This window comes from Trichosurus vulpecula, chromosome 1, assembly GCF_011100635.1.
Source record: "Trichosurus vulpecula isolate mTriVul1 chromosome 1, mTriVul1.pri, whole genome shotgun sequence".
Taxonomy (NCBI): domain Eukaryota; kingdom Metazoa; phylum Chordata; class Mammalia; order Diprotodontia; family Phalangeridae; genus Trichosurus; species Trichosurus vulpecula.
In genome coordinates this window covers 395,809,348-395,834,065 of record NC_050573.1, presented here as the reverse complement: position 1 = coordinate 395,834,065, position 24,718 = coordinate 395,809,348, and the positions used below count along the sequence as shown (strand labels likewise).

Genomic DNA, 24,718 nt, shown 5'->3' with positions numbered 1-24,718 from the left:
TACTCATTTTATGACACCATGCTGTCTCTTAGAAACATATTTATTTTTAAAAAGTGTAGCTACCTCCCTGGGGACTGTCAGAATTTCATTGCAAGAGCAAGAGACTAAGATTATAAAAACAAGAGTATGTGACTTTCTCTTGAACGATTAGGGTGGCATTAAGAATAGCTTAAATCTCTGACCCATCATGTACTTTCGTACTAGAAGGAAGTACAACTCTTCTGTTGCCTTACTTTATAGTCATAATATACATTTAAAAAATTAATAATTTTTCATCTGTGTAAATTTGGGATATTCAGTATCTATTTATTTAGCACTTGAATACTTCAAGGACCTGTGTTTTGTAGGTATAAGTTCTTTCAACACCCCCCCCACTAGAAAATAATTCACTATGTAGACAGTCTTCATGAGTTTCTGTCAGCATCCCCCCCCGCCCCGCCGCCAAAAAAAGTTACCTTACAGGTAAACTTCAGGATAAACCTCTTGAAATTAGCTAAGATTGAGGGGACAAAGTCCAGATGGTGGAAAGAAAGAAAGCAATTGAGTGTAGCTCCCCACTATCCCTTTTCCATAATGATCTACATATGCCAATAAAAATGACAATCTAAATGAAATGAATAAATATTTACAAAAATATGAATTGCCCAGATTAGAAGTATAGAAATAGAATAATTATGAAACCCTTTCTTAGAAAAAGAAATTGAACAAGCCACAAATGAATCCCCAAAGGGAAAAAAAGAATTCTGAGACCAGATGGATTTAAAAGCAAATTCTACCAAACATTTATAGGACAATTAATATAATAATACATAAACTTTTTAAAAATAAGTAAAGAAAGGGCTGTATCACGTTCCTTCTATGACACAAATACTGTCTTGATATCTAAACCAGAGAGAGTCAAAACAGCAAAAGAAAACCATGGAAAAATTTCCCTAATGACTATTGATGCAAAATTTTTAGATGAAATGCTAGCAAGGAACAGTATGCCACAATGATCATATCCCATAGCCAGGCTGAATTTATGCCATGAACACAGGGCTGGTTCAACAATAGGCATAATTGAAAATATTAACATGAAAACTGGCAAAAAAAATAATTTATTTCAGTAGATGCAGGAAAAGCTTTTGACAAACTATAACACTCATAACTGTTTAAAAAAAAGCACTAGAAAGCATAAGAATAAGAAGAAATTTTCTTAAAATGATAAGTAGTATCTATATAAAACCTAAAGCCAGCATAATCTATAATTGGGACAAGTTAGAAACTTTTCCTATAGAATCAAGAGTGAAACAAGGATGTCCATTATCACCATTACTGTTCATTATTATGCTAGAAATGTTAGCTATAGCAATGACAAGAAAAAAGAAATTCAAGGAATAAGCAAAGGCAAAGAGGAAATGAAACAGATGGTACAATGCTTTATTTGGACAACCTTAGACAGTCAGCTAAAAAAACTAACTGAAAAAATTAATAACTTTAACAAAGTTGCAGGATATAAAATAAATCCATACAAACCATCCTCATGTCTGTAGCTCAAAATCTGTCAGGAAGAGATAGAGAAGTTCCATGTAAGATGACTACATATCATATAAAATACTTGACCATACATGACAAGACATACACAAGAACTATATGAACAATTAGAAAACACTTTACACAATTAAATGTAGATCTAAATAACTGGAGGAATATTCATTGTTCATGTATAGGCTGAGCCAATATAATAAAAAATGACAATACTACCTTAATTAAAATTTACTTATTTGGTGCCCTACCAGTAAAATACTACTTTACAAGGCTAGAAAAAAATATATCAAAATTCTCCTGGAGGAACAAAGGATATCAAGAGAAACAATGGGGAAAAAATGGGAAGAAGGGGAGCCTAGCAATACTTGATTTCAAACTATACACTATGAAACTGAAATTGTCAAAACAAACTGGATAAGAAATAGAAATGTTTAGTGAACTAGGTAAGTATACAACATACAAAAACAAATGAGCACAATAACCTAGTACTTGATAAACCCCCAAATCCCAGATAATGGAACAAGAATTCACTATTTGACAAAAACTATTGGGAAAACTGGAAAATAGTCTGCATAAATTTGGTTCAGACCAACATCTCACACTATATACAAGGAGAAACTCCAAATAGGTATATGATATATGCAAAGTATGACATCATAAGCATATTATGTGAGCATGGAAGAAATTACCTGTAAAATCTATGGATGGAAGAGTTCATGGCTAAATAAGGTTTGAGCAGTTCACAGAAGGTAAAATGGACAATTTTGATTACATAAAATTCGAAAGTTTTTGCACAAACAAAAACAGTGCTGCTAAAATTAGAAAAGAAACAGAAAATTTCAGGGGGGAGGGAAATTCTGCTGTAAATTTCCCTGATAAAGGTCTTTTTTCTAAGCTATATAGGGAACTGAACCAGATTTGTAAAAATAAGAATCGTTCCTCATTTGATAAGTGGTCAAAGGATATGAACAGACAATTTTCAGAGGAAGAAATCCAAGCTATCAATAGCCATATGAAAAAATTCTCTAAATTACTAATAACTGGAGAAATGCAAATTAAAACAATTCAGAATGGCTAAGTTGACAAAAATGAAAAAGAAAAATTCTGGAAGGGCTATTGGAAAATAGGTACTTCTATGCACTGTTGTGCTGGGGTCTGGTCTAGCTATTCTGGAAAACAATTTGGAACTATGGCCAAAAAGCTCTGAGTACCCTTTGACCCAATGATACTGGGTATTTAGAGCAGTTTTGGAGGGGCGTAGTAGCAATGAATTAGAAATGGAGGTGATACTCTTAAGTTGGAAAATGGCTGAACAAGTTACGGTAGAATAGTATCATGGAATATTATTGTGCTGTTAGAAATTACGAAGATTATGGTTTCAAAAAAAATGGGAATGCTTGTAGGAACTAATACAAAGTGAAGTGAGCAAAATTAGGAGAACAGTTTATACAACGACAATATTGTAAACTTGATCGACTCTAAAAGATTTAGGAACTCTGATCAACACAATGATTAACCACAATTCCAAAGGACTCATGATGAAACATGATATCCATCTCCAGACAGAGAAGTGATGGGCTCAGAGTACAAATCAAAGCATATTTTCTTTTCTTTCTTTTTTGGATATGGCTAATGCATTCATTTGTTCTGCATCTCTATGAGTGTAGGGAGAGGGGGAAAGGATGAGAGAATTTGGAACTGAAAATTAAATTTTGAGAAAAAGAAATTAGCTGAGCTGGTCCTGGGACAACAGAGATACTGTGTCCTGTGGCCCATCCTTGGACCCTTTCCAGCTTGGTAGCACAAGCTAGGGCTTGGGCATTTGCACTTCAGTTACTTTATCTACAAATTAAGGGCTGTACTGCCTACCTCTCAGAGTTATTATGAGGGTCAGATGAAATTCTGTAAGGTACTTGGGAAACTGTAAAGTAGTGTGTCAGCTTTTCTTAGACTTAATAATTACAGTGACCAAATGATACGTTTGATGGGGTTTGGGGGAGAGTAAAAGTGACAAAGTCTGTTATAGGCCAAATTTCCTTAGCATACACTAGTAAAACATCTCAGTATCCTTTATGCTTATCAGACCATAAATTTCATATGCTGGATAATATATAGAGATATAGACTCTTATGAGGACATGGATGGTGTGGAAATCCAAACTTCAGATAAATTAGGTATAATTTTTCTTATTGAAATGGACTTATTTTATAACAGTTCTTTTAAAAAGTGAGCTTTACAAGCAGAAATCCTTTTAAAATGATTCAATTTAGACTCAACCTTACAGAAGTTCATTTAGCTAATAAGATAAATTACAACTTTAATTACTTGTATGCTTTTTTGTGTATTTACTTTCAGTCCTATAATGTACTCTTTCTTCACTCTGATGCTGAAAAATATCTGCAGACAGCATTAAAGTTACTAAAGAAGACACATTCCCTGTTTTCAAAAGGCTTTCAAGATGCCACAATCTCACACACTGGCTTTACCATTAGAAATCAGGATTGGAAATAAAAATAGCTCTGAGGTTTTACCTCACACCCAGCAAATTAACAAAGCTGACAAAGATGGAAGTTGTGAGTGCTGAAGGAGCTATGGAAAGATAAACATACTAATACATTGCTGGTGGAGTTGTCAGTTCTGAACATTCTGAAAATTAGTTTGAAATTATGGTAAGAAAGTAACTAAGATGTCCACACCTTTTGATCCAGAGATCCCATTTTTAAGCATATTTCCCAAAGTGGCTGAAAATAGGCTCCTTATCAAAATATTTATAGCAAAAAAAAAATTTATGTTGGCAAAGAACTGGAAACAAAAAAGATACCCACTGTTTAGGGAACAGCTAAACAAATTGTGGTATATGACTGTGATGAAATATAATTGCACCATAAGAAATGATGGGAAAAGAATTCAGAGAGTCATGGGAAGACAGATGAAGATACATATAGGGTAAAGTAAGAAGAAGCAGAAAAACAAAGTGCTCAATGACTATAATAATGTAAATGGAAAGAACAAATAACATGAAAGGAAGCAGTCTTAGTATTTTGATGAATTTCTCTGGGATCTGAAATGGCTTGGTACCAGGATGCACTGACCACCAATAATAATACATGTGGTTTTCTTATTTTGTTTGATTATTCTTATTTGTCACAAGGGAGGGCTTTCATGAGGTAAGGATTAGAGGGAGGAGTGAGAATGATGGAAAAGAAGACAAGAAAAAAGTGAATTGAAGTAAAAGTAAACTGAAATGAATGCAATCCTCGGCGCATGGGGGGTGGGGAATGTTATACTTAACATACTGAGGCAACTCTTCTCTCCCAGCATCTCCCACTCATTGTCATCAAAGCAATGACTGACAGTCATCAGTAGAGGATGTTTTTTATTGTTCTACCTGAGAATACATGTGAATTGATCAGTTGTAAAGGGTATCTGGAAATCAGCAATCTTGACCCTCAGGGCATCTCTAGTATTCCTGGAAGGTTTCAGTAAACAGAAGACTCAGCAGCACAGCTGACTTTCCATTTTGACCATCTTACAGCTCCATCTCCCCCTTGAGAGGTTTGCTTGGGACCTAAGTGTGCCTCTCTACCCTAAATTATACCTAGGAGTGTTTTTAGGCTGGATGAGCTGATGGAGCTTCGCTGTTACTTTTAATTATATTGTGTAATGTCCACCAGTTAATTAATTGTACTTAACAACTGGTAAGTTTACGATTTGAAAAAGCAAAATGATTATGAACAACATGCAGACTGTGGGCAATGCTGTTTATTAGCATAGCTATATGGAATTATGTGCAAGGGTCTGTATTAGACTCCGAATAAAAATAAGATTAAATGAGAATGTAAACTCTAAAGTGCTACATAGATGTAGGATGATTTTTTAAAAATCCAGACCTATGATTTCATATATATGGAGAATTTCCAATGAGGAAACTTCCTCTACCAATGTGTACTGACAGACGTTCTGCAATTCAAGAGAGTTGCCACATGTTATTTTTGCTGCTGTGATTCCTCTTCCACCTCCTCCTCCTTCTACTACTACTACTACTACTACTACTACTACTACATACTACCTCCCTTAACTTCTAGCTTCTCTAAGTCTTTAAAATGTCATTCTGGGGGCGGCTAGGTGGTACAGTGAGTAGAGCACTGGCCCTGGAGTCAGGAGGACCTGAGTTCAAATCCGACCTCAGACACTTGACACATTTACTAGCTGTGTGACTTTGGGCAAATCACTTAACCACAATTGCCCTGTCAAAAAAAAAATAAAATGTCATTCTGCACATAAGAATAAAAACCTTGGTCTTGTAAATAGGTAGAAATCTAGGGCACAGGACTGTCAACCATCTACTGCTCTATAACTTTTAAGCTTCTTGGATTCTTATTTGGGGTATATTTCAACCAGTCTCTGGCTCTATCCCCACCTATTTGGCCATGTCCCTTCCTGTTCTTCATTCATCCACCTTCACTTAAGGTCATGATCTAAATGTATAGTTTTATTAGACCAGTAAATGCATGGTAAAAACGAAGTATTGATTTAATGAAACATAAACCACACATCCAGTCTATGGATCCAACCTCTTTACTCTGAGGCTGGAATCCATCTCCCCTCTCTCCATCTCTCTAGCCACAGAAGAGAAAGAATGTCCTGAAAATTTAGTGACTTATGGTCTGCCTGTGAACAGGAGCTGGCCAAAAGCAGTTAACTCACCGTAGGGTGAGAGACCACCATGGATCCTCATGATCACAGCATGAGCACAGAGGAAATGTGGATTGCTCCTCCAGGGTCTGTCTCTGCCAACGTAGCACTAAAGACATGCACTGATCAGATGGCCCTGGGGCCACTCGGACACAAGGCACAACTATCACAAACCTAAGCACAATTACACAGGGAGACAGTCATGCCTCCGCTCTCAGCCCCCATTGTCTCTCCTTCATACTTGAAAAATCTAACACCAGATGATGTTTCTATGTCCTCAGTCACTCCTGCCCCACGGGCACTGAACCCAAACCAAGTCCAAGTTGAGGCTGCATCATCATTTGTCTTGCTCCTTTTTTGTCTTGTTCCATCGGGGGAGGGGGAGGCATACCCCTTCTCTTTGGGCTTAGAAATCTCAGTAAATATAGATAGCAAATCATTCTCCAAGTCAGCAAGACATTGTGGTTGTAGGTTCTTATTGTTGTTTATTGTTGTTCAGTTATGTCTGACTCTTTGTGACCCAGTGGACCATACTGTCCCCTATTTTCTTGCCAAAGGTACTGGAGTGGTTTGGTATTTCTTTCTCTAGTGGATGAGGGCAGACAGAGGTTAAGTGACTTGCCCAGGGTCACCCAGCTAGTAAGTGTCTGAGGCGAGATTTGAACTCAATTCTTCCTTACTCCAGGCCCAGCCCTCTTATCCACTGAGCCACCTAGCTGCCTCCAGCAAGATTGTACTGAGTGAGAAACATAGTGACTGCTTCATTACCTGACTTAAGTTCATCAATATTACAACTTGATGACTGTCATGACTGATTGTGAAGCATGACTTCTGCCTCCCAGAAGAGCCCTGGTGGACCAGAAATGCAAAATGAAGTATGCTTTTTTTTTTCCAGAAACAGCCAAATGTTTGGATTCCTTTTGCCCGTCTCTGCTGCTGTGCCAAGGGTAGAGTCTGGGATAGGAAGAGAAATATTATTCAGAAGTGACAGTAATGTTTTTTTCCAAAAAGAACATAAATGAAAAATAAGATTCCTGTTAAGTTTTATTACCTTGGAAGTACTGGGATTAGAACTGCATGCTTACAGACTCCCTGCTTCTCTTGGATAGAATTAATGCTGCAGGTTATTTAAAGATAAGTGGATTAAGCCACATTCTCTGTGGAAACCTTATTTCTAATGAGATGGTCTTGGTACATTAGTTTCGACAGCTTCTGGCACAATGTTAGGCTGGAGGTTAGCCACAGGCATGACTGGAGATGGCTGTTTGGCTCCTGAGGATCAGCAGGAGGTCTAGTTAACATCCTTCCACTGCTGTGAGGTTCTCATGTTTTGAGTGTTAAACTTGAATGGCAGACTCTGCTCTGGGCAGTGGTTCACTGCTTGTTCTTAGTACCCATGGAATTTTCAAGGTACATGTGTTCCATCAGTATGGTAGAGTATGACACACAGTATAACCATAGAGTCCACGTGATCACATTTTCTCTGTCCCTGCCTCTTTCTCCTCAGATCAACAGAGCATGGGAACCTTTAAAAAAATATATGATTAGCTAATTCAATGCCCCATGAAGCCACCTGTATTTTGGTACTTTTCTAAAAGTGAATAAGGAAGGAAGAAAATTGAGGGCTTAAAAGGAAGATTCAGAAATAAACAATTCCAGGCCTTGGTTTTCCCTTTTGCAAAGTGAGAATGATAATGACATATCTGTCTTCTTCAGAGGATTGTTCAGAAGATCAACTGAGATAACAAATATGAAAGTGCTTTTTAGGCTGCCAAGAATGAGACAAATATAAGCTTTAAGGTTTACAAAGTGTTTCACACACAGACATAGACACACACACACCCCCACACATACCCCCTTGTGAAACTACTAAATAGTGGCCAATTGCACAACTGATACTCAAATTGAGATCTACACAGCTAGTATAAAAATCATAGCAGAAGAGAGTTTTGAACCTCTGACTTCTGACTCCTAGATCAAGAGCTCTTTCTGAAAGTCTGGGTCAGTGGTAGTGTATGAAAAGCCCACAGAGTGTCTTATTTACATAATTGTACTTTGTCTTGGTATGAGGGGGGAAAACCATAACGTTTGTTTTTGTCTCTCTTTCATTAGAATAAAGAAGATATTTTCTTTGTGGTCTTGAATAAAGAAAGTGGCTCAGGTCTGGGATTCAGCGTGGCAGGTGGAGTAGATCTGGAGCAGAAATCAATCACTGTAAGTGATGGCCTCACGTATCCCCCCTGCCAGTCATCTAAAATATGGATCAGTTGCTCCCCTGTCAGGCCTCATTTCATGTCAATATGAGTCATAACGTACTTTTAAATGCTATCAGTTTTACCGTGCAAACCCTTTGACTCAGCAATACCACTACTAGGTCTGTATCCCAAAGAGATCAAAGAAAAAGGCAAAAGATCCATATGTCTAAAAATATTTATAGCAGCTCTCTTTGTGGTGGCAAAGAATTGGAAATTGAGGGGATGCCCATCAACTGGGGAATGGCTGAACAAGTTGTAGCATATGATTATGATGGATTACAATTGTATTATATCACAATTGTGTTATAAGAAATGGTAAGGGGGGAAGGGAATGGTTTCAGAAAAACAGGTGAAGACCTAGATGAACCCATGCAAAGTAAAGTGAGCAGAGCCAGGAGATCATTGTCCACAATAACCTCAATATTGTAATGAATATCAACTGTGAAAGACTTAGCTGCTCTGATCAAGACAACGACCTAAGACAATTCCAAATGACACATGATGAGGGAGAGAACTGATGAACTCTGAAGTGCAAATTGAAGTTTATTTGTCTTGCTTTTTTTTTTTGGTGATATGGCTCATATGGAAATGTTTTGCACGATTTCATATGTATAATTGATAATTTTGTTTGCCTTCTTGGTGGGGGAGGGAGGAAGAGAATGTGGAACTCAAAAATTTTTTTAAATTAATACAGTTTTTTAAAACTATGCCAGTTTTTGCCAGTAGCTAATAAAATGAGAAATTGGAGCCTGCATCATTGAGGACACAAGTGATATTCTTTTTGTTGATCAACAAACTTTAAGGCCTGAGAGGTACCAGACACTGTGCAAGGTGCAAAGGCCACAAATAATGGAACAATTCCTACTTGTAATGAGCTTGCATGCTAGCTAGTGAGACAATGGCACATACGAGTATATGCAGAATAAATACGAAGAGAGCAAGCACAAATCAGTGCAAAGAATCTAAGTGCAAAGTAGTTGTGGGAGGAAGGGAGGACACTAGTATCTGAAGGAATCAGAAAAAGCTTAATGCAAAAAGCTATGTCGAAGCTGCATCTTAAAGAAAGAGAGTGCACCAGTGCAAGGTGTGGAGATGGGAGATGGAGTGTGAAGAACAGAGAAACACTAGAGTGTTGAGAAGGAGTGACACGGTCAGATCTGACCTTAAGGAAAGTCACTTTGGCAACAGTAGTGAAGAGGGACTGATGTGGAGAGAAAGACCAGATGAAGTGAGGAGAGCCTGAAATGAAGCAGTAACTAGGAGTACAGAAAAGGAATTGAGTACAAGAGATGTTACAGAAATGGAAAAGATGAAATTGGCAATTGATTGGATATGTGGAATGAGAGAGAAAATACTGAATAGAAGATAATACCAAGATTCTGAGCCTAGAGGAATAGTGGTGCCTTTGACAGAAAGAGGCAATTTAGAAGAATTTGAGATGTCTGGTACATCCAGTTTGGGGTAGCCAATAGGCAATTAGTGGTGCAATACTGAAGCATAGGGGAGAAACTAGAACCGACTATGTAGATCTGAGATGCATCAACGCTGAGATGATAATTAGACCCATGAGAAGTGATAAGGTCAGAGACAGGAGAGAAAAGAGAAAGAATAAGAGGCCTAGGAAAGAGCCCTAAGAACATGAGCTGTTGGGGGACATGATCTAGATTATAAACCAGCAAAGAAGACTGAGAAGGAGAGGTTAGCGAGGTAAGAGGATAACCTGAAGAGAATAGTGTCACCAAAAAACACAAAGAGGAAAGATTATCTAAGAAGGGATGGTGGTCCAAAGTATCAAATGGAGCAGATAAGTCAAGAAAGATGAAGACTACAAAATTTAAAAGCAAATCATTAAATCTGACAATTGAGGAGTCATTGGTGACTTGAAGAGATGAAGTCAGAACCAGACTTCAAAGGCTTGATGAGCCAGTGATAGGAGAAAAATGAAAACAAGTACAGAGAGATTTTTCTAGAACTTTGGCTGAGACAGGGAGGAGAGAGATAGGACTGCAGCTTGAGGGGATGAGAGTCTAGTGAAAGATTGAGTTTTTTGACTTTGTTTTAAGATTGGGGGAGACTTGGCCCTGTTTGAAGGCACTGGGGAAGGAACCAGTACCTAAATTTTGAACGTTTGAAGGGAAGGAGATGATTAAAGTAGCAAGAGGGAATGGGATTAGGAGTACAGGGAATAAGGCTGGCCTCAGCCAGGAGAAGGCCCTCAGGGAAAGGAGGGGTGGAGGGTGGGGTGTGTGTGTCTGTGTGGGGGCAGGGTGGCTTAGGTCAAGAGATTTTGAGATGAAGATAAGGGGAGAAGGAACTCAGATAACATTTTAAAAGACTATTAATATAGTCTTCATTAACTGAAAATTTAATTATTAGCTTGATACTAGGTCTCAGTAGATAGCAATGGAGTTGCCCATATTGTTTGCAGAGTTCCTTATAATAGTTTATTCCTCAGTGCCCTCTGCCCTGGAAACATTGGAGCTAATAATTGTTGTCAATTCCCCTTCCTTGGTCAATGAGTTTTTATTTTGCACTTTTGAGACCATCTTTTTGTTTATGTAGAAAAGTCCTTGCAGGAAGTTTGTTAATCTTTCTTTTAGACTATTGGTTCCCTTTTAGGGAAGTGGAGGGAAAACACCATTTAGAGGTGAAGTAAATGGAAAGAGAGGAAAACTCTTTTCTTTTCTCTGGGGTTCTATAACATAGTGTGAAAAGACACTGGACTGACTTTCCATCTGTGTGTCCTTCAGCAAGTTTCTTCCCTTCTCAGGGCCTCATTTCCTCCTGGATAAAATGAAGGAATTAGATTAAATAGGCTTCACGGTCTTTTTTGGCTTTATGTCGATGATCCTATGATTTACAGTATAGGAGATGTGAGTTCAAATCCTGCTACTGCCAACTTAATTGCTTTGAAACTACAAGCAAGCCACTTTACCTGTCTGAGTTTTAGGTTGTAAAATGGGAATAAAAAGCCTTGCAATACCTCCTCTGAAGGGTTGTCATAAGGATCAGATGAGATAATGTATATAATGGGCTTTGCAAACTTAAAAGTATTATGTAATTAATAATTCCAATAATAGCTAGCATTATCTCATTTGAGCCTCTTAACAACCCTGCAAAGTAGGCACTATTATTATCCTCATTTTGCAGATGAGGAAACTGAGGAAAATAGAGGTTAAGTGACTTGCCCAGGATCACACAGCTCATTTAGTATCTGGGGCTGCACTTGAACTCAGGTCTTCCTAAATCTGTGTTCAGGGCTCTATCGCCCTAGCTGCTTAGGAACTGTTACTGCTTCATATTAGTAAAACTGACCAAAGGCATAGCTCCTTATAAGAGCCAAAAGGTTTATGTGAATTTGGTCCCAGGTTTTTTACTTACATATGGATTCTGGGGTAGGATAATAAGGCACATTCTAAAAAGAATTATTGGCTCATTTTATTTTGGTAAAGCAACCCAAACTTCTTGCCAAAATAATAATGACTTTTAAAAAATGATTTAGAAGGCCTTTGAGACAATTAGGGAAAGAATGTAATGTATGTGTTAAAGTTATCAAGATAGATTAATGAGTTCTGTATTAACTAAGTGGATACTAAGTTGTGGACCTTCCACTGGGCCCTGGGGATACAGAGTATGAAATGAAATTGTGTCTGCCCTCGAGGAGCGGAAACAATACATAGCTATAGAAGTATAAACAAAGTCAGTGCAAGATATTTGGGGGTGGGCGTTAGCAGCATAAAAAGGTCTTATATATGAGCACATATATTTCTTATATGCTTGCTAAGTGTGTGATTCAGAAAAAGTGGCCCTTGATTAGTTAAAATTAATGTCAAGTTACTACATTTCCTATTTTAAAAATTATTAATGGGTTTGCTTTCACTTTCCTTTCATTTATACAGGTTCACAGAGTGTTTTCTCAGGGAGTTGCTTCTCAGGAAGGGAGCATCCGCCGGGGAGATCTCCTTTTGTCAATTAATGGCACCTCATTGGCTGGGTCCGTCCATGGAGATGTTTTGAATGCTCTCCACCAAGCAAAGATGCACAAAGATGCCGTTGTTGTGATCAAGAAAGTAAAAGACAGGGAGAGAGGCTCTGCCAGACAAGAGCCTTCTCCTGCAAGTGGCAAAGTGACTGTGTCCAAAAAGGACGTCATCCTGGAGCTTGGAACAGGTGAGATGTCAGTCTTTAGAACCAGAGGGATGTGGGGAAATGGGGACCACAGGAACCACAACCTAAAGCGCAAGGTTTGTGGTCAGAAGATTTGACCAGGTGTGATTTGTTCTGGTTTTTTTTGTGTGTGTTACTTGAAAACCAGCATTATAACTCCAGCGATGAAAAATGACTCTTTAAACTTACTTAAATCTATTTAGAAACAGGTGCTTTTATTATATCTTTTCAAAGTCCTAACTATAGCAAGGTGACAGATTTGATCCAGGATGATGAAATTTAATGCTGACATCACTTTTATTCCTTAAACAAGTAGAAATGACTGAACCCGTCCCTGAACTAGTTAGTCTGAGCAATTAGTTAAAATAGGAATGTAATAAAATGCTTCTTCCCCCCACACCTCTACCCTCCCCATAACCCTCAAGCTGCACCCGAGGTGAGCTCCTCCGCAGATTGCCCTATTCTGTTTCTTTTTGTTGGTGGCATCCCCAGAAACAAATGTCCTCGGGTCTCTATCCAATGGTGCCAGCCTCCGGAGTTCTCTGTCTATCCTCAGGTCTCTATACCCCAAGGTATAAGGTCTCCTCACAGCCCCCCTCAAATGACAGGGATAGGGATAAGCGACTGGACTTGTGATCTCATTGCTATAAGGCACTCCCAAGCAAGGAAGCTCCTAACAATGCATGTCTGTACCTTCTCTCCAACTTATGGTCTTAAAGAGTTACTTAGTGCGCTGCCATTCACTGAATTCAACTTAAGAAGCTGATTTGAAGGCATCTCTCCTGCAGCTTGAGCCCCACTCCTTTTATGGTACTTGTCCCCTGCACCAGAATCACTAAGGGTCTTCTGGGAGCCCAGGAAGAGTCTCAGGAAGCCTGGGGGGAAACAAGAGAGAAATTCTGGTTCTTCAAGGCTTAGAGAAAATGTTATGTTTTGATATTCTCCTTTCTGTCCACTCCTATTTCAGGAAACACAAGAGAAGGGAGCAGAAAGGGAACATTTTAGTTTAAAAGCATCCATCTTGAGAGTGTTAATGCGGGAAAAGAAAAAGTGATTTTGGAGTCAGAGGTTCCCCTGGTTGGAATACCTGCTCTGCAACTTACTGCCTTTATGACCCTGGATAAACCATTTGCCTTTTTGGGGCCTTGGTTTCTTTATCTGTAAAACTAGGATGATCCCCATGCTCTCTCCTAACTAGAAATCTAAGATCCTAAGACCTTTCGACCTCAGCCTGAATTAATGTCACCAATCTGATGACAGATTGGCTGATTTTTGAATAGAGTGCACCCCTTAAACTGCCAAATTTCCAGTATGTGGCTCAAATAAGGTCTCTAAGATTTTCACCCTAAGAGTTTTATAGAGGGCTTTCTAGCCGTTTAGTGTTGATGGCAAAAAAAAAAGAGTATATAGACAAGACTCCACAGGATTATGTTTAAGATGGCTGCTATCTTTTTCACTCTATGCATCTTAAATTTGGTCTTGGGCTTTGGGCAATGATAGTCCTAGCCTCTTGAACAGATGAGAAAAGACATTTAAGGTGCCATGGGTTCCCTTGTCATGCCTTTTCCTACCTGTTTTGAAATGAACAAATTCAACAGATCTAGAGAAACAAGTCGGCTTCCCAGTCTATACCTGCCTAGACTTTCCTCCCAACACTGCTTAGACAGGTGTGCATTCAGTTGTGATTCCACTCAGGGACCTCTCTGAGATCCTACTCTGACCTTTCCTCTTGCCTCTCTGAGCCTCAGTTTTCTTCACCCATAAAATGGGTATGATAATAGGGTCAGGGACAGGAACTGTTGTTTTTAATGGCATCTGAAACTCCAGGATGAGGAATCCTAGAATCCTACCTTCCTATAAAAATCAGTATCTGCTCTGCCACAAATAGTCTCAGAGAATTGCCTAGAGCTCTGAGGAATTAAATGATTTGCACAGAGTCACATAATGAGCATGTGTCAGAGTCTTCCTGACTGTGAGGCCAGCTCTCTAGTCAGGAAACCTCAATGTCTATAATAATACTGGATCTCACTCTATGATCCTATGCCCTGCAGGCTTGTCGTTGGCTTAACTAAGATAGGGTGTGTAAAGTGTTTTTACAGACTTTAGGGCTTAGAGCAAATGTCAAGGCTTATGATTATTGTTAACTGATAATCATAATTATTACAACTATTACTACTAATAATATCATTTATGTAGCATTTTAAGGTTTGCAAAGTGCTTTACATATTGTTATCTCATTCGATATTCACAACCACTCTGGGAGATAGTTGCTATTATGACCTGTTTTACAAATGAGGAAACTGAGGCTCAGAGAGGGGAAGGAACTTCTCCAAGGCCACACAGCTAGCAAGTGTCTAAGGCAAGATTTGAACAACCTAGACCTTCTTGACTCCAAGTCCAGTATTCTATTCACCACACTTTTCCTTGAGAAAAGCCTGCTGCCTTTGGAAAATCTGCCTAAAAAGTTTGGCATCAATGTCAAATTCATTCCCAGATGGAATTTCCCAGTATGGAAAGTACCAAATCCTACTGCTCCTTCTCTCTAAAAATACCCTTGGGAACTACCAGATAATAATAAGGTGCTATCTTTTCTGGTCAGAGGTAATGCTGGGGAGCCCAGAGATTAATAGGAATCCTTAACTGTACATGAAAGTTCTTGTTCCTGGGATGTTGGCATGGTGATGAGAAGAATGAACGTGGGCTGCACTTTAATACCACATTTCTGGCTTTTGCTGCAGCAGGCAGACGAGCTGATCTCAATGATGCAATGTGTGTTGAATTACTGAAGACCTCTGCTGGACTAGGCTTCAGTCTTGATGGAGGAAAAGCATCTGTGGCTGGAGACCGACCCTTGTTAATAAAAAGAGTCTTTAAAGGTACTGTACCTGGGAAACCCACCAAACTTTCTGTGATATGCAGTTTGGTTTCTTCATGTAAAACTCTAAAAATTTCTGTATCAACTGGAAAGAGCTCAGGCATTTTCTGATGCTTGTAAAATATCTTAATAACAAGACTCATTACTGTGAAAAATACTATGTTCTCTAAGAGTCCCAGGAGGTGAACTCTCTAAGTGCGTACTGAATGTGCCTTAGCTTTATTTCAACTGAAGTCAGAAATGCTAGACTGAGAAACGGGAAGGTGCTTGTTAAAGGAACCTAATTTTCAGTCCTAGCCTTAGAGTGAACAAAGTGTCTTTGGTACTTTCAAAGAGCACTGTTGGATATTGGCAAAGTTTCCTATCAGCTTCCTGAGGGAGCCTTTTATATCCAGATGCCATAGAGTGTTAACCAGCATGGGGAAGATCTAAGTTCAAGTCTGGACTTAGTCATACTGGCTGCATGAAGCTAAAGAAGTCACTTATCCTACGCCCTAGCTTCCTAATCTATCAAAAGGGGATAATACTAGCATCTACTTCCCACAGTCATTGGGGAATAAAAACCTTAAATGTCTGAAAACCAAATGCTAGTTATTAATATTGTTATATTATTATTATTATTACATTAGTATTACAACAGCAATGAACAGATCCCAAACCAACTGGAAATTGGGAGCCCTATGGGAATTACGCTAACTCTAGTAACTGGGGAAATGACTAATTCACCAGATGGGAGTTTTCCAATCCTGCCCCCAACATTTAGCACCTTTGTGATCATGACCATCTCTCTTAATGTCAGTGAACTTCGGGTTTCTCGCCTGTAAAATGGGGATAATTATATCTGGAGCAATTAACTCTCAGGGTTGTAATGAGTTTAAAATGAGATAACATGCATAAAATGTGCTGCAAACCTTGAAGTATATATGAACTTCCTCTAACTCCTCTTTTAAATGATCAATCAATCATTGCATGTGCCCCCAGAACTTGTTCTTCTCAGCTTTCAATGAATGACCTCCTAATATTTGTTAAATGTGGTTTACAAAGTACTTGTACACATATAATCTCACACCACTCTATGAGCAGAGAGGACAAGTATTGTTACTGCCTTTTAGCAGATGGAAAAACTGAAACTCAAAGCAGTGAAATGCCTCGCCCAAGATCACACGGCGGGAAGATCTAGGGCTAAACTTCAGATCTTCTAACTCCCAGTTCAAGTGTCCTTTGAATATACGTTATATGCATTCTGGTAGCAGAAAACTGGAAACAAAGTAGAAAGGCATTGATTGAGGAACAGCAAAACAAAATGTCATATTGCAGATATAATGGAATGATTACTGTGCTGTAAGAAATGGTGAACACATTGAATACAAAGAAGTATGGAAAGACAAGCATGAACTGATGCAATGTGAAGTAAACAGGACTAGGAAAACAGCATACACAATGACTACCACAATATAAATGAAAAAAAGACTCACTGAATAACTTTACAAAAAAACCAAGCTTAGTACCCAAGAGACAATATCTGCTGTTACTCCTTTACAGAGATAGGGATTCCAAAGGTGTAGAACATTGCATATATTGTTAGATTTTTTTCCAGTTTATTGATCAATTTTCCTGATCTTTTCTTTTTCCTTTTTTTATTATTTTGAAAATTATTTGATAAAAGAAATAACTCTCTGGGAGTAGGTAGGAGAATAGAGGAGGGAAATTTAGGCAATATAAAAACAAAAGATATAAATAAAGTTTATTTCAAATTTAAACAAATTTATTTAAATAAATGAGATTTATTTTATGATGAAATAAAAATTATATATAATAATTATAAATAATTATTGTGTGTAATATATTCTGCCTTGCATAATACAAAATTTATTAGAATAAATTAAAATCTGTTTAAAATTTATTTTTTAAAATAGATATGATTTTTAAAAAAAATTACTGATATACTTTGCTTATTATCAACTTTACTTCCATATATACTTCTCTCTTTTCCCTACCTCAGTGGGCCATCCCTTGTAAAAACAATTTTTAAAAAAAGTAAAAGAAATAGTAGTTTAACAAAATCAACTGACAGTTCAGCCAAGTGTGATAATATGTGCAATATTCCATATCCATAGTCCCCCACCTCTGTTAATAGAGAAAGGAGGGAAGAAATCAAAAAGTTTCTCCTATGTCTCCTGAAAATTAGATTAACCACCATACTTAGTACTAAATGAAATTCACTAATAATAGCAAGCATTTATGTAGTGCTTTAAGATTTGCAAAGCACTTTATAAATACCTTTTGATCCTTGCAACAATTCACACAACTTGTAAATGTCTGAGGCTGGATTTGAACTCAGGCCTTCCTGATTCCAGATCCAGTGGTCCAACCACTGTGTCACTTAGGTGCCTCTTAGGTCTTTAGGTTTGCATTCCTTAGAAGACCACCAATAGGGTCCCCCCGTGAAATACTGGTTCAACTGATCACATAAAGCAGCTCCCTTAGATTGGATACTTTTTAGTTTTTGTGTTTGAGAAAAGTTTTTGGCCTCAAAACTTAAATACTGCCCTCACTGACCAGTCAACATAGATACCCTTAGGTTTTTTTTTTTTAATAAAAAGTTCTGCTTCTGTCACAGATAAAGATTTTCAATTCTAGAAGTTGACTTTGAATATTTTTTTTCTCCTTTAGATCAGGATATATTTCTTATCATCTCACCTGTATTTTTTGATGCTCAAATATCAGTTACAATTTCAGTTTGTGGTCAGATTTCAGAAATTTAGTATGTAATCCTTCAAATTGTTTTCTATTGACCATCATGGTTTCTGGAGAAAACCTGTAAGCCTCCTAGATTTTCTACTCCTGTCCGACCTCATTTTCCTAAGAATAGGAGCTTGTACATCCAGAATGTATTTCTTTGTGCTTTATAACAGCTAACTGCTTTAAGAAGGGGCATTTTCTAGTCTTTTTGTTGTTTTGCTTTCTTAATTAACACTGAATAAAAGCAGATTATCTCTTATTCGGGTTAAGCCTGACCTCATTTTCATTTGTACCCAAGTTCATAAATTTGCTATTGGGGCACTCAGGAGTAAGGCAGAAATATATTCTACTACCAGGGTGAGAAATTAGTTACACAGCTTCCGAAGTCATTGAAGGTTGTCTGCTTTCTAATTCTTCAGTCTCCTTACTCAGCACTCACTGTTTGTTCCTACTCACAGGTGGTGCTGCTGAACAAGCCGGGACAATTGAAGCTGGAGACGAAATTCTTGCCATTAGTGGAAAGTCCCTGACAGGGCTCATGCACTATGATGCCTGGAACATTATTAAGTCTGTCCCAGAGGGGCCTGTGCAATTACTAATTAGGAAGCACAGAACAGCAGTATGAAGCACACTGTGGCTTTTTGCATTAGCCACAAAGGACTCTCTCCAATTCCCCCTTCTCCTTTATTTTGCATCACAGTGACTTGTGGCCGTAGAGTGGAAACCTTAAGCAGCCAAGAGCCACACTTGTGTGGACCAGTGAAGCTTGTACAGATGGTCCATTGAGAAGAATCCTAGGATTTTGCTAGAATTTGGAAGGGTATAAAACCCTAGTGATTTGGGGTATTGAGAGGCAATGAAATTGAACTTTGGTACCCTATCACATGAAGCGTTCTTGGCTGGGAAAAATCACTTTTGGTTGTGTGGTTGCCCTTGGAAATAGAGTTTTCAGGTTAGGGATAGCAAATCTTGTTTGCTATCCTGACAAGATAAGATTTTAGACTGTGTCCATATCATTTAGTCATTTTCTGTCACCTTGAATAGCATACGCTAGTCTCCAATTCTGACGGAGCAATAGAGGGAACTCACACACACATCTTTCGAGTCAAAATGAAAAGGACTACGATGTATCATTTTGTGCATAAATTAACAGGATGCTTTGGGTGCATGGAAAGCCGCCATATTTGTAAATATTACCTGAAGAAAAAGGTTAAAAATTGTGACCTAACCATATGGCTGAGCTCAGGAATTGTCTAAAACTGAAAAAAAGCAAAAATGAGGAAATTGCTAAACGGGCAGTGTTATGTTAGCAGATGTGTCCTCCCTGGAGGGCTGAGGGCAGTGAAATAATAGTCCTTTCTGAAGAAATGGCATTTCCCAGCCTAGCTGTTAGGCCTTTATAAACTTTGTAAAATATACATTGTGTCAACCTCACTCTTATAAATGAATATGAGCTCAAAAATCAGCATATGGGTTGGGTTCCGTTTTAATGAATTGTTTGATCATTAAAATAAACAACTAGCAGAAAAATGTCACTTGTCACTTTGAGGTTTTTTTAATTGGTTTTAATTTTTAATAATCAAATATATCTGACTGTCCACAGATTTATCCATATGTACTGAAATTGGAGTCCATCTGGCACTCTAAATTATTTTAAGGAATTTTTTTCATTTTGGTGTTGTAGGAAATTAATATTTCAAAATACCAGAGTCCTTCTCATGCCATGGGTAATGTTCTTGTTGCCCTTTGTATCACAGTAGTTTTTCAAATGTCTGTTGTTTTTGCCAAAGGTGTTATCCTGCTGAACACTGTTGTGACCTTACTGGTGCTTTGGAAGTACCCTCCTTGTGGCTCATCCTCTTAAACATATGACAGTCAAAAGGAACTCCTTGCCCTTTTGTGTGCCCATTTCTTCCATCAAAATTGGTTGGGGAAGGTATTTATTTATCTTCTTTGTACAAGAACCCTTTCTTGACAACTTTGAAATCCTTACCTCCTCCTTTATCTTTGAAATGTTTATATGCTTCCAGCTCCCAAGTGTAAGGAGTTAATGGAGTCTCAGAAATGACCCCTTCCCCTCTGACCACCACCACTACCAAAAAAAAATCATTCCCATTTCAAGTTTTCAAAACCCTCTCCCCATCTCATTCAGCCAATGAGCACAACAGGATGCAAGGGGATAATGAAAACAAAGATAATGAAAAATACAGGCAGTGCCAATCATTCTTAACAGATAAAGGGGTAACCATCATGTGGTTAAACTAGAAATGAATGTAGTAGATACATATTTGCTGGGAGGCTAATGTTCTCAGACAAAATAGGGTGGAGGATTGAATTTAACAAATCCCACTTCTTATTGGCTAATGTGAAAGCTTATGTCTGTGGACTTAGAGAAAGGAATTTAGAAACCTTTATATTCCAAAGAACCATGTTGAGTCTCCAGCCCACAAGGCTGATACACTGATTTTCTAGGCATTTCTGAAAATCTATGTTCAAGTTTGAGAGAAATTTTGGAGTCTTCCCAAGCTCTGACTTCTCATCCAGGAAGAGAGGATGGCTGCCATTGGTGGTGTGATCAAATGTTCAATAAAATCAAGTGATTATCTCATTATCACATGGCATGCAGGGAAGCAGTGTGAGCCCAGGATAGAGACTTTCCCCCTTATACTATCAGTATTTTTCAAGTGACCACTGAAATTAGAGATGACTCCTCATTAGCTAAATGAGATGGAGAAGGTTTTGGCAAACTTGAAATGTGAGCTATTAAAAAAATTTTTTTTGGAAGAGGGTGGTGGTTGAGCCTTGCAGTGATGAATGAAGAGATTTGGGCTTGCACAGTAGCTTGGAATGATAGAATGGTCATGTGGTCTTTTCAGAGACTTCCAACTCCTTACACTTGGGAGCTAAAAGGAAAAAGCTTGTTTACTAGGTAGAGTTCTGTCCTTTGTAAGCCCAGGGACTGACATTAGCATGGCACTGGAAGAAGTCCTGGCTTAGCTCTCTCTTAGATTCTGAGGGAGGGATGATGCAAAAAGAATGACCATTTTGGACTTAGAAATAGAAAACTCTTTGTCTTACGTATTTAAGGCTCTTGCATGATGTGTATTTCAGATGAGCCCTCTAGGTCCCACCCTTCTTTAAATGAACACTAATGATGTTGTCCCACTAAAACTGTTAGTTTTTATTTGTGTTTTTTCACAAGTTGGTCATTCACAGAGAGCCTATAGCAGATAATGTGTGTTAGGGCATGCAAAATGAGACAGTGAAAATATTTTGCAAAGTGTTGAAGTAGAAGTGAATGGGTAGGTGCAAATGGAACCCAATCTATTTCAATTTTATGTGTTTGGCTAAATTTATACCATACCTGTTGTATGATGTTGTACATTTATACTTTATTTATATAAAATAAAATGCCTTGTATATTATTAAAATGTGAGTGCAATGATAGTAAATAGACTGTACATTTTTAAAGACTTGCTTTTTCTCTAGTTTATGTAAATCTGCATCTCTGTAAACATGGGTTTTTAAAGTAATTTTCAAAAAATAAACACTCTACTTAAACTTGTTTCTTTTAGCAGTTTCTGTGTCAAATAGAAGCAACCTCTTTCTAGAAAAGTCAACAAGTATTAAGTACAAACACCTTGATTACTAACATTAATACATCATGTATAATAAACACTAAATGAGCAACAATCAGCACACATGTGGAGCCAATTTTTCAACGGAGATCCCAAGTATGAATGTTTTAAAATATTTTTTATCTTAAGCTTATAGGAAGAATTTAAGAAAAAAGGAGACTAATTTTAATATTCATTGCTTATATTGACTGACATTAAAAACTATTTACAATGTAACACAAGTACAGAATTTCACACAACTCTGTGAGGAAAGAATGTAAATACTATTCTTCCCTTTTCGCAATGGGGGAAACTGAGCCTCAAAGCAGCAGAAGGGCTTTCTCTAAGCTCAAACAACAAAATAAAATTTAACCAATTCATAAACAATTCATCTGCTGGGTGTCATTCTGAATCCCTGTGACGCTCTGTGACCCCAAAGAGTAGACAGAGCTGACTATGTGATGTGTTAGGAGGCAGGGTAATCCTCCCAAACAACCTCCCCCCTCACTCACAGACTACTATGGTATTACAGATTCCATGATAACTGACATATTCTGTGCCATCTACCTTTAAGAATCCCTTATTAAGATGCCTGAGATGTAATAACTATCCTAATCAGGCATTATCTTTTCTGGGATGATGTGATTGCTGAGAACAAGGAAATAGACAAGAGGGACCTGAATTTGGAAGCATGAAACCTTTCCAAAACATGGCCACTTTCAGCCCATGACTATTGCACCATCCCTCAATGCCCTTTCCTTTTTTCCAGGTCTGTATAATCCTCTCTATCCTTGGTTCCATTATCTATCAACTTCCAGGAAATTCTTGGAACTTATTTTGTGACTCACTCTATTACCTGGTTCAAGTTCCTGTCAACATTATTCCCATGTTATAATCACTGGGGACTTAAATACTTATGGTGATAGCCCCTTTAATAATTTTATCAAACAATTCTTTAGCATCCTCAACTCTGATGACTTCCTCTCCCACCCCAGGCTGACCACACACTCACACTGCCACATCCTAGACTTTACCAGCTTTCAATCTCAATCTGAATCATCACTAAGGTGCAAACCTGTAAAGTGTCACTCCACCAGATATTGCTACTCTACCTTCCCTCTTGTCTTTCACATCGAATCTACTCTTTGACCCATCTCTGTTCTCCTTGTCCATTCCTCCTAGGCTTCACCTGCTTCCACACCAAGGTCTGTCTTAGTGGTTTGCCACTTTCCTGTTTCACTCACCATTCCCATAATACCCCCTTGTTACCCTGGTCTTCTTTTGTCCCCAACTAGTAAATCCTCACCCCTGGATACCTTCCCCAATCAGTTTTCTCTCCTCCCACTCCAGACTTGCCCAGTGTCACTGCAGGTAGTCACAAAAATTAAGCTAATTTCATCTGATACAAATTCATATAATATACCTCTAGCTGGGCCCTTCAGACATCCCACTCTACCCTTAGCAACTTATCTAAATAATCATAGACATCTCAGGATTGGGAAGAGACCTTATGGGCCTTCTGGTCCAACTCACACAGCAAGGGAATTTCCATTATAACATACCTGACAAGTGGCCACCTTGCTTTAGCCTGAAGAACTCTAGGCAAGGGAAACCCACCACCTCCTAGAGCAGCCCCTTCTACCTTGGACAGCTCCACTTGTTAGGAAGGATTGTGTTGACTTCCAACCTAAACTGACCTCTTTGCCTCTTCCCCTTAATTGCTCCTAGTTCTACCCTCTGGAGGTCAAACAGAATATGTCTAATCCTGCCAGATACTTGACAGAGAAAGGGAAGGAAATAAGCACGTATATAGTGCCTACCTTGTGTCTGGCACTGTTAATTACTTTTTTTTTAAACAAAGATCTCATTTGGTCTTCACAAGAACCCTAAGATGTGTTATTAATTTCCCCACATTTTAGTTGAGAAAACAGAGTGAAGCAGAATTTAAGATTAACAGAAGTTGCCTGGAGTCACAAAGCTAGTAAGTGCCTGAGATTGGATTTGAATCCAGGTTTTCTTGTCTCCAGGCCCAGTGCTCTAGCCAATAAACCACCAACTGCCTCACTGGAACACAGCTATTGCATCATTCCAGCCCCTTTCCTTTTCCCAGCTAAATATCCCTCTATCCAGTCCATTTCCCTTTCAGTCCGAATTCTAAGAAAAACATGTCAACAGTCCTCCTGATGCTTCTACTTCACTACCTGCTCTCCCCTGATCATTCTGGCTTCTACTTCTACCACTCTGCTGAAACTGCCATTTGAAATGACCAAACACCACATCCAACGATTATCCATCTCTTTCTCTCAAATAATAAAGCATTTAACACCAGCTTTTCTCACCACTCACCACCCTTTCCTTCTTCCCTCTCTCCTCCCTCTACCCTAGGCATCACCCCCTTTTGGTTCTCCTCCTACCTCTCTCACTGGTCCTGCTCTGATCTTACTCTCTAACTGGTCTGGTGCATAGTTCCCAAGAGTCTAATCTTGGCTCTCATCCCTACTCAATTCAATTCAAAGAAAATATCTATTAACCACTATAATATGCCAGGTACTTTAGTAGATGCTAGGGATGCCATAAATTTTTTTTAAATCCCTATCCTCTTCTCAAAGATTTAGCTACCACCTCTATGCAGCTCTATAATCTATATCTACAATTCTGACTCTGGTCTGAGCATCAACAGAAATATTTCCAACAGCACCTGAAACTCAATATATCCAAAATTGAGCTTGGTGTCTTTTCCCTTAGAACTGTTCTCCATGAATGTAGAACATGGGAAGACTTATTTGAACTAATGTGGAATGGAGTAAGCAAAAGGAGGGAAACAACCTTTATAGCAACTA

At 38.3% G+C, this 24,718-nt stretch overlaps 1 protein-coding gene across 1 annotated transcript in view; it reads left to right on the top strand.

Moving 5' to 3' along the window:
* Positions 1–21,826, top strand: part of PDZD2 (PDZ domain containing 2) — a 307,428-nt gene extending 285,602 nt beyond the window's left edge. Inside the window, exons 10-13 of the mRNA XM_036746331.1 lie at positions 8,335–8,436; positions 12,377–12,647; positions 15,383–15,520; positions 18,720–21,826. Of these exons, the coding sequence (XP_036602226.1) occupies positions 8,335–8,436; positions 12,377–12,647; positions 15,383–15,520; positions 18,720–18,886 (678 nt within the window). The 3' untranslated portion in view covers positions 18,887–21,826. The remainder of the gene's footprint in view (positions 1–8,334; positions 8,437–12,376; positions 12,648–15,382; positions 15,521–18,719) is intronic.
* Positions 21,827–24,718: the final 2,892 nt, after the last annotated feature.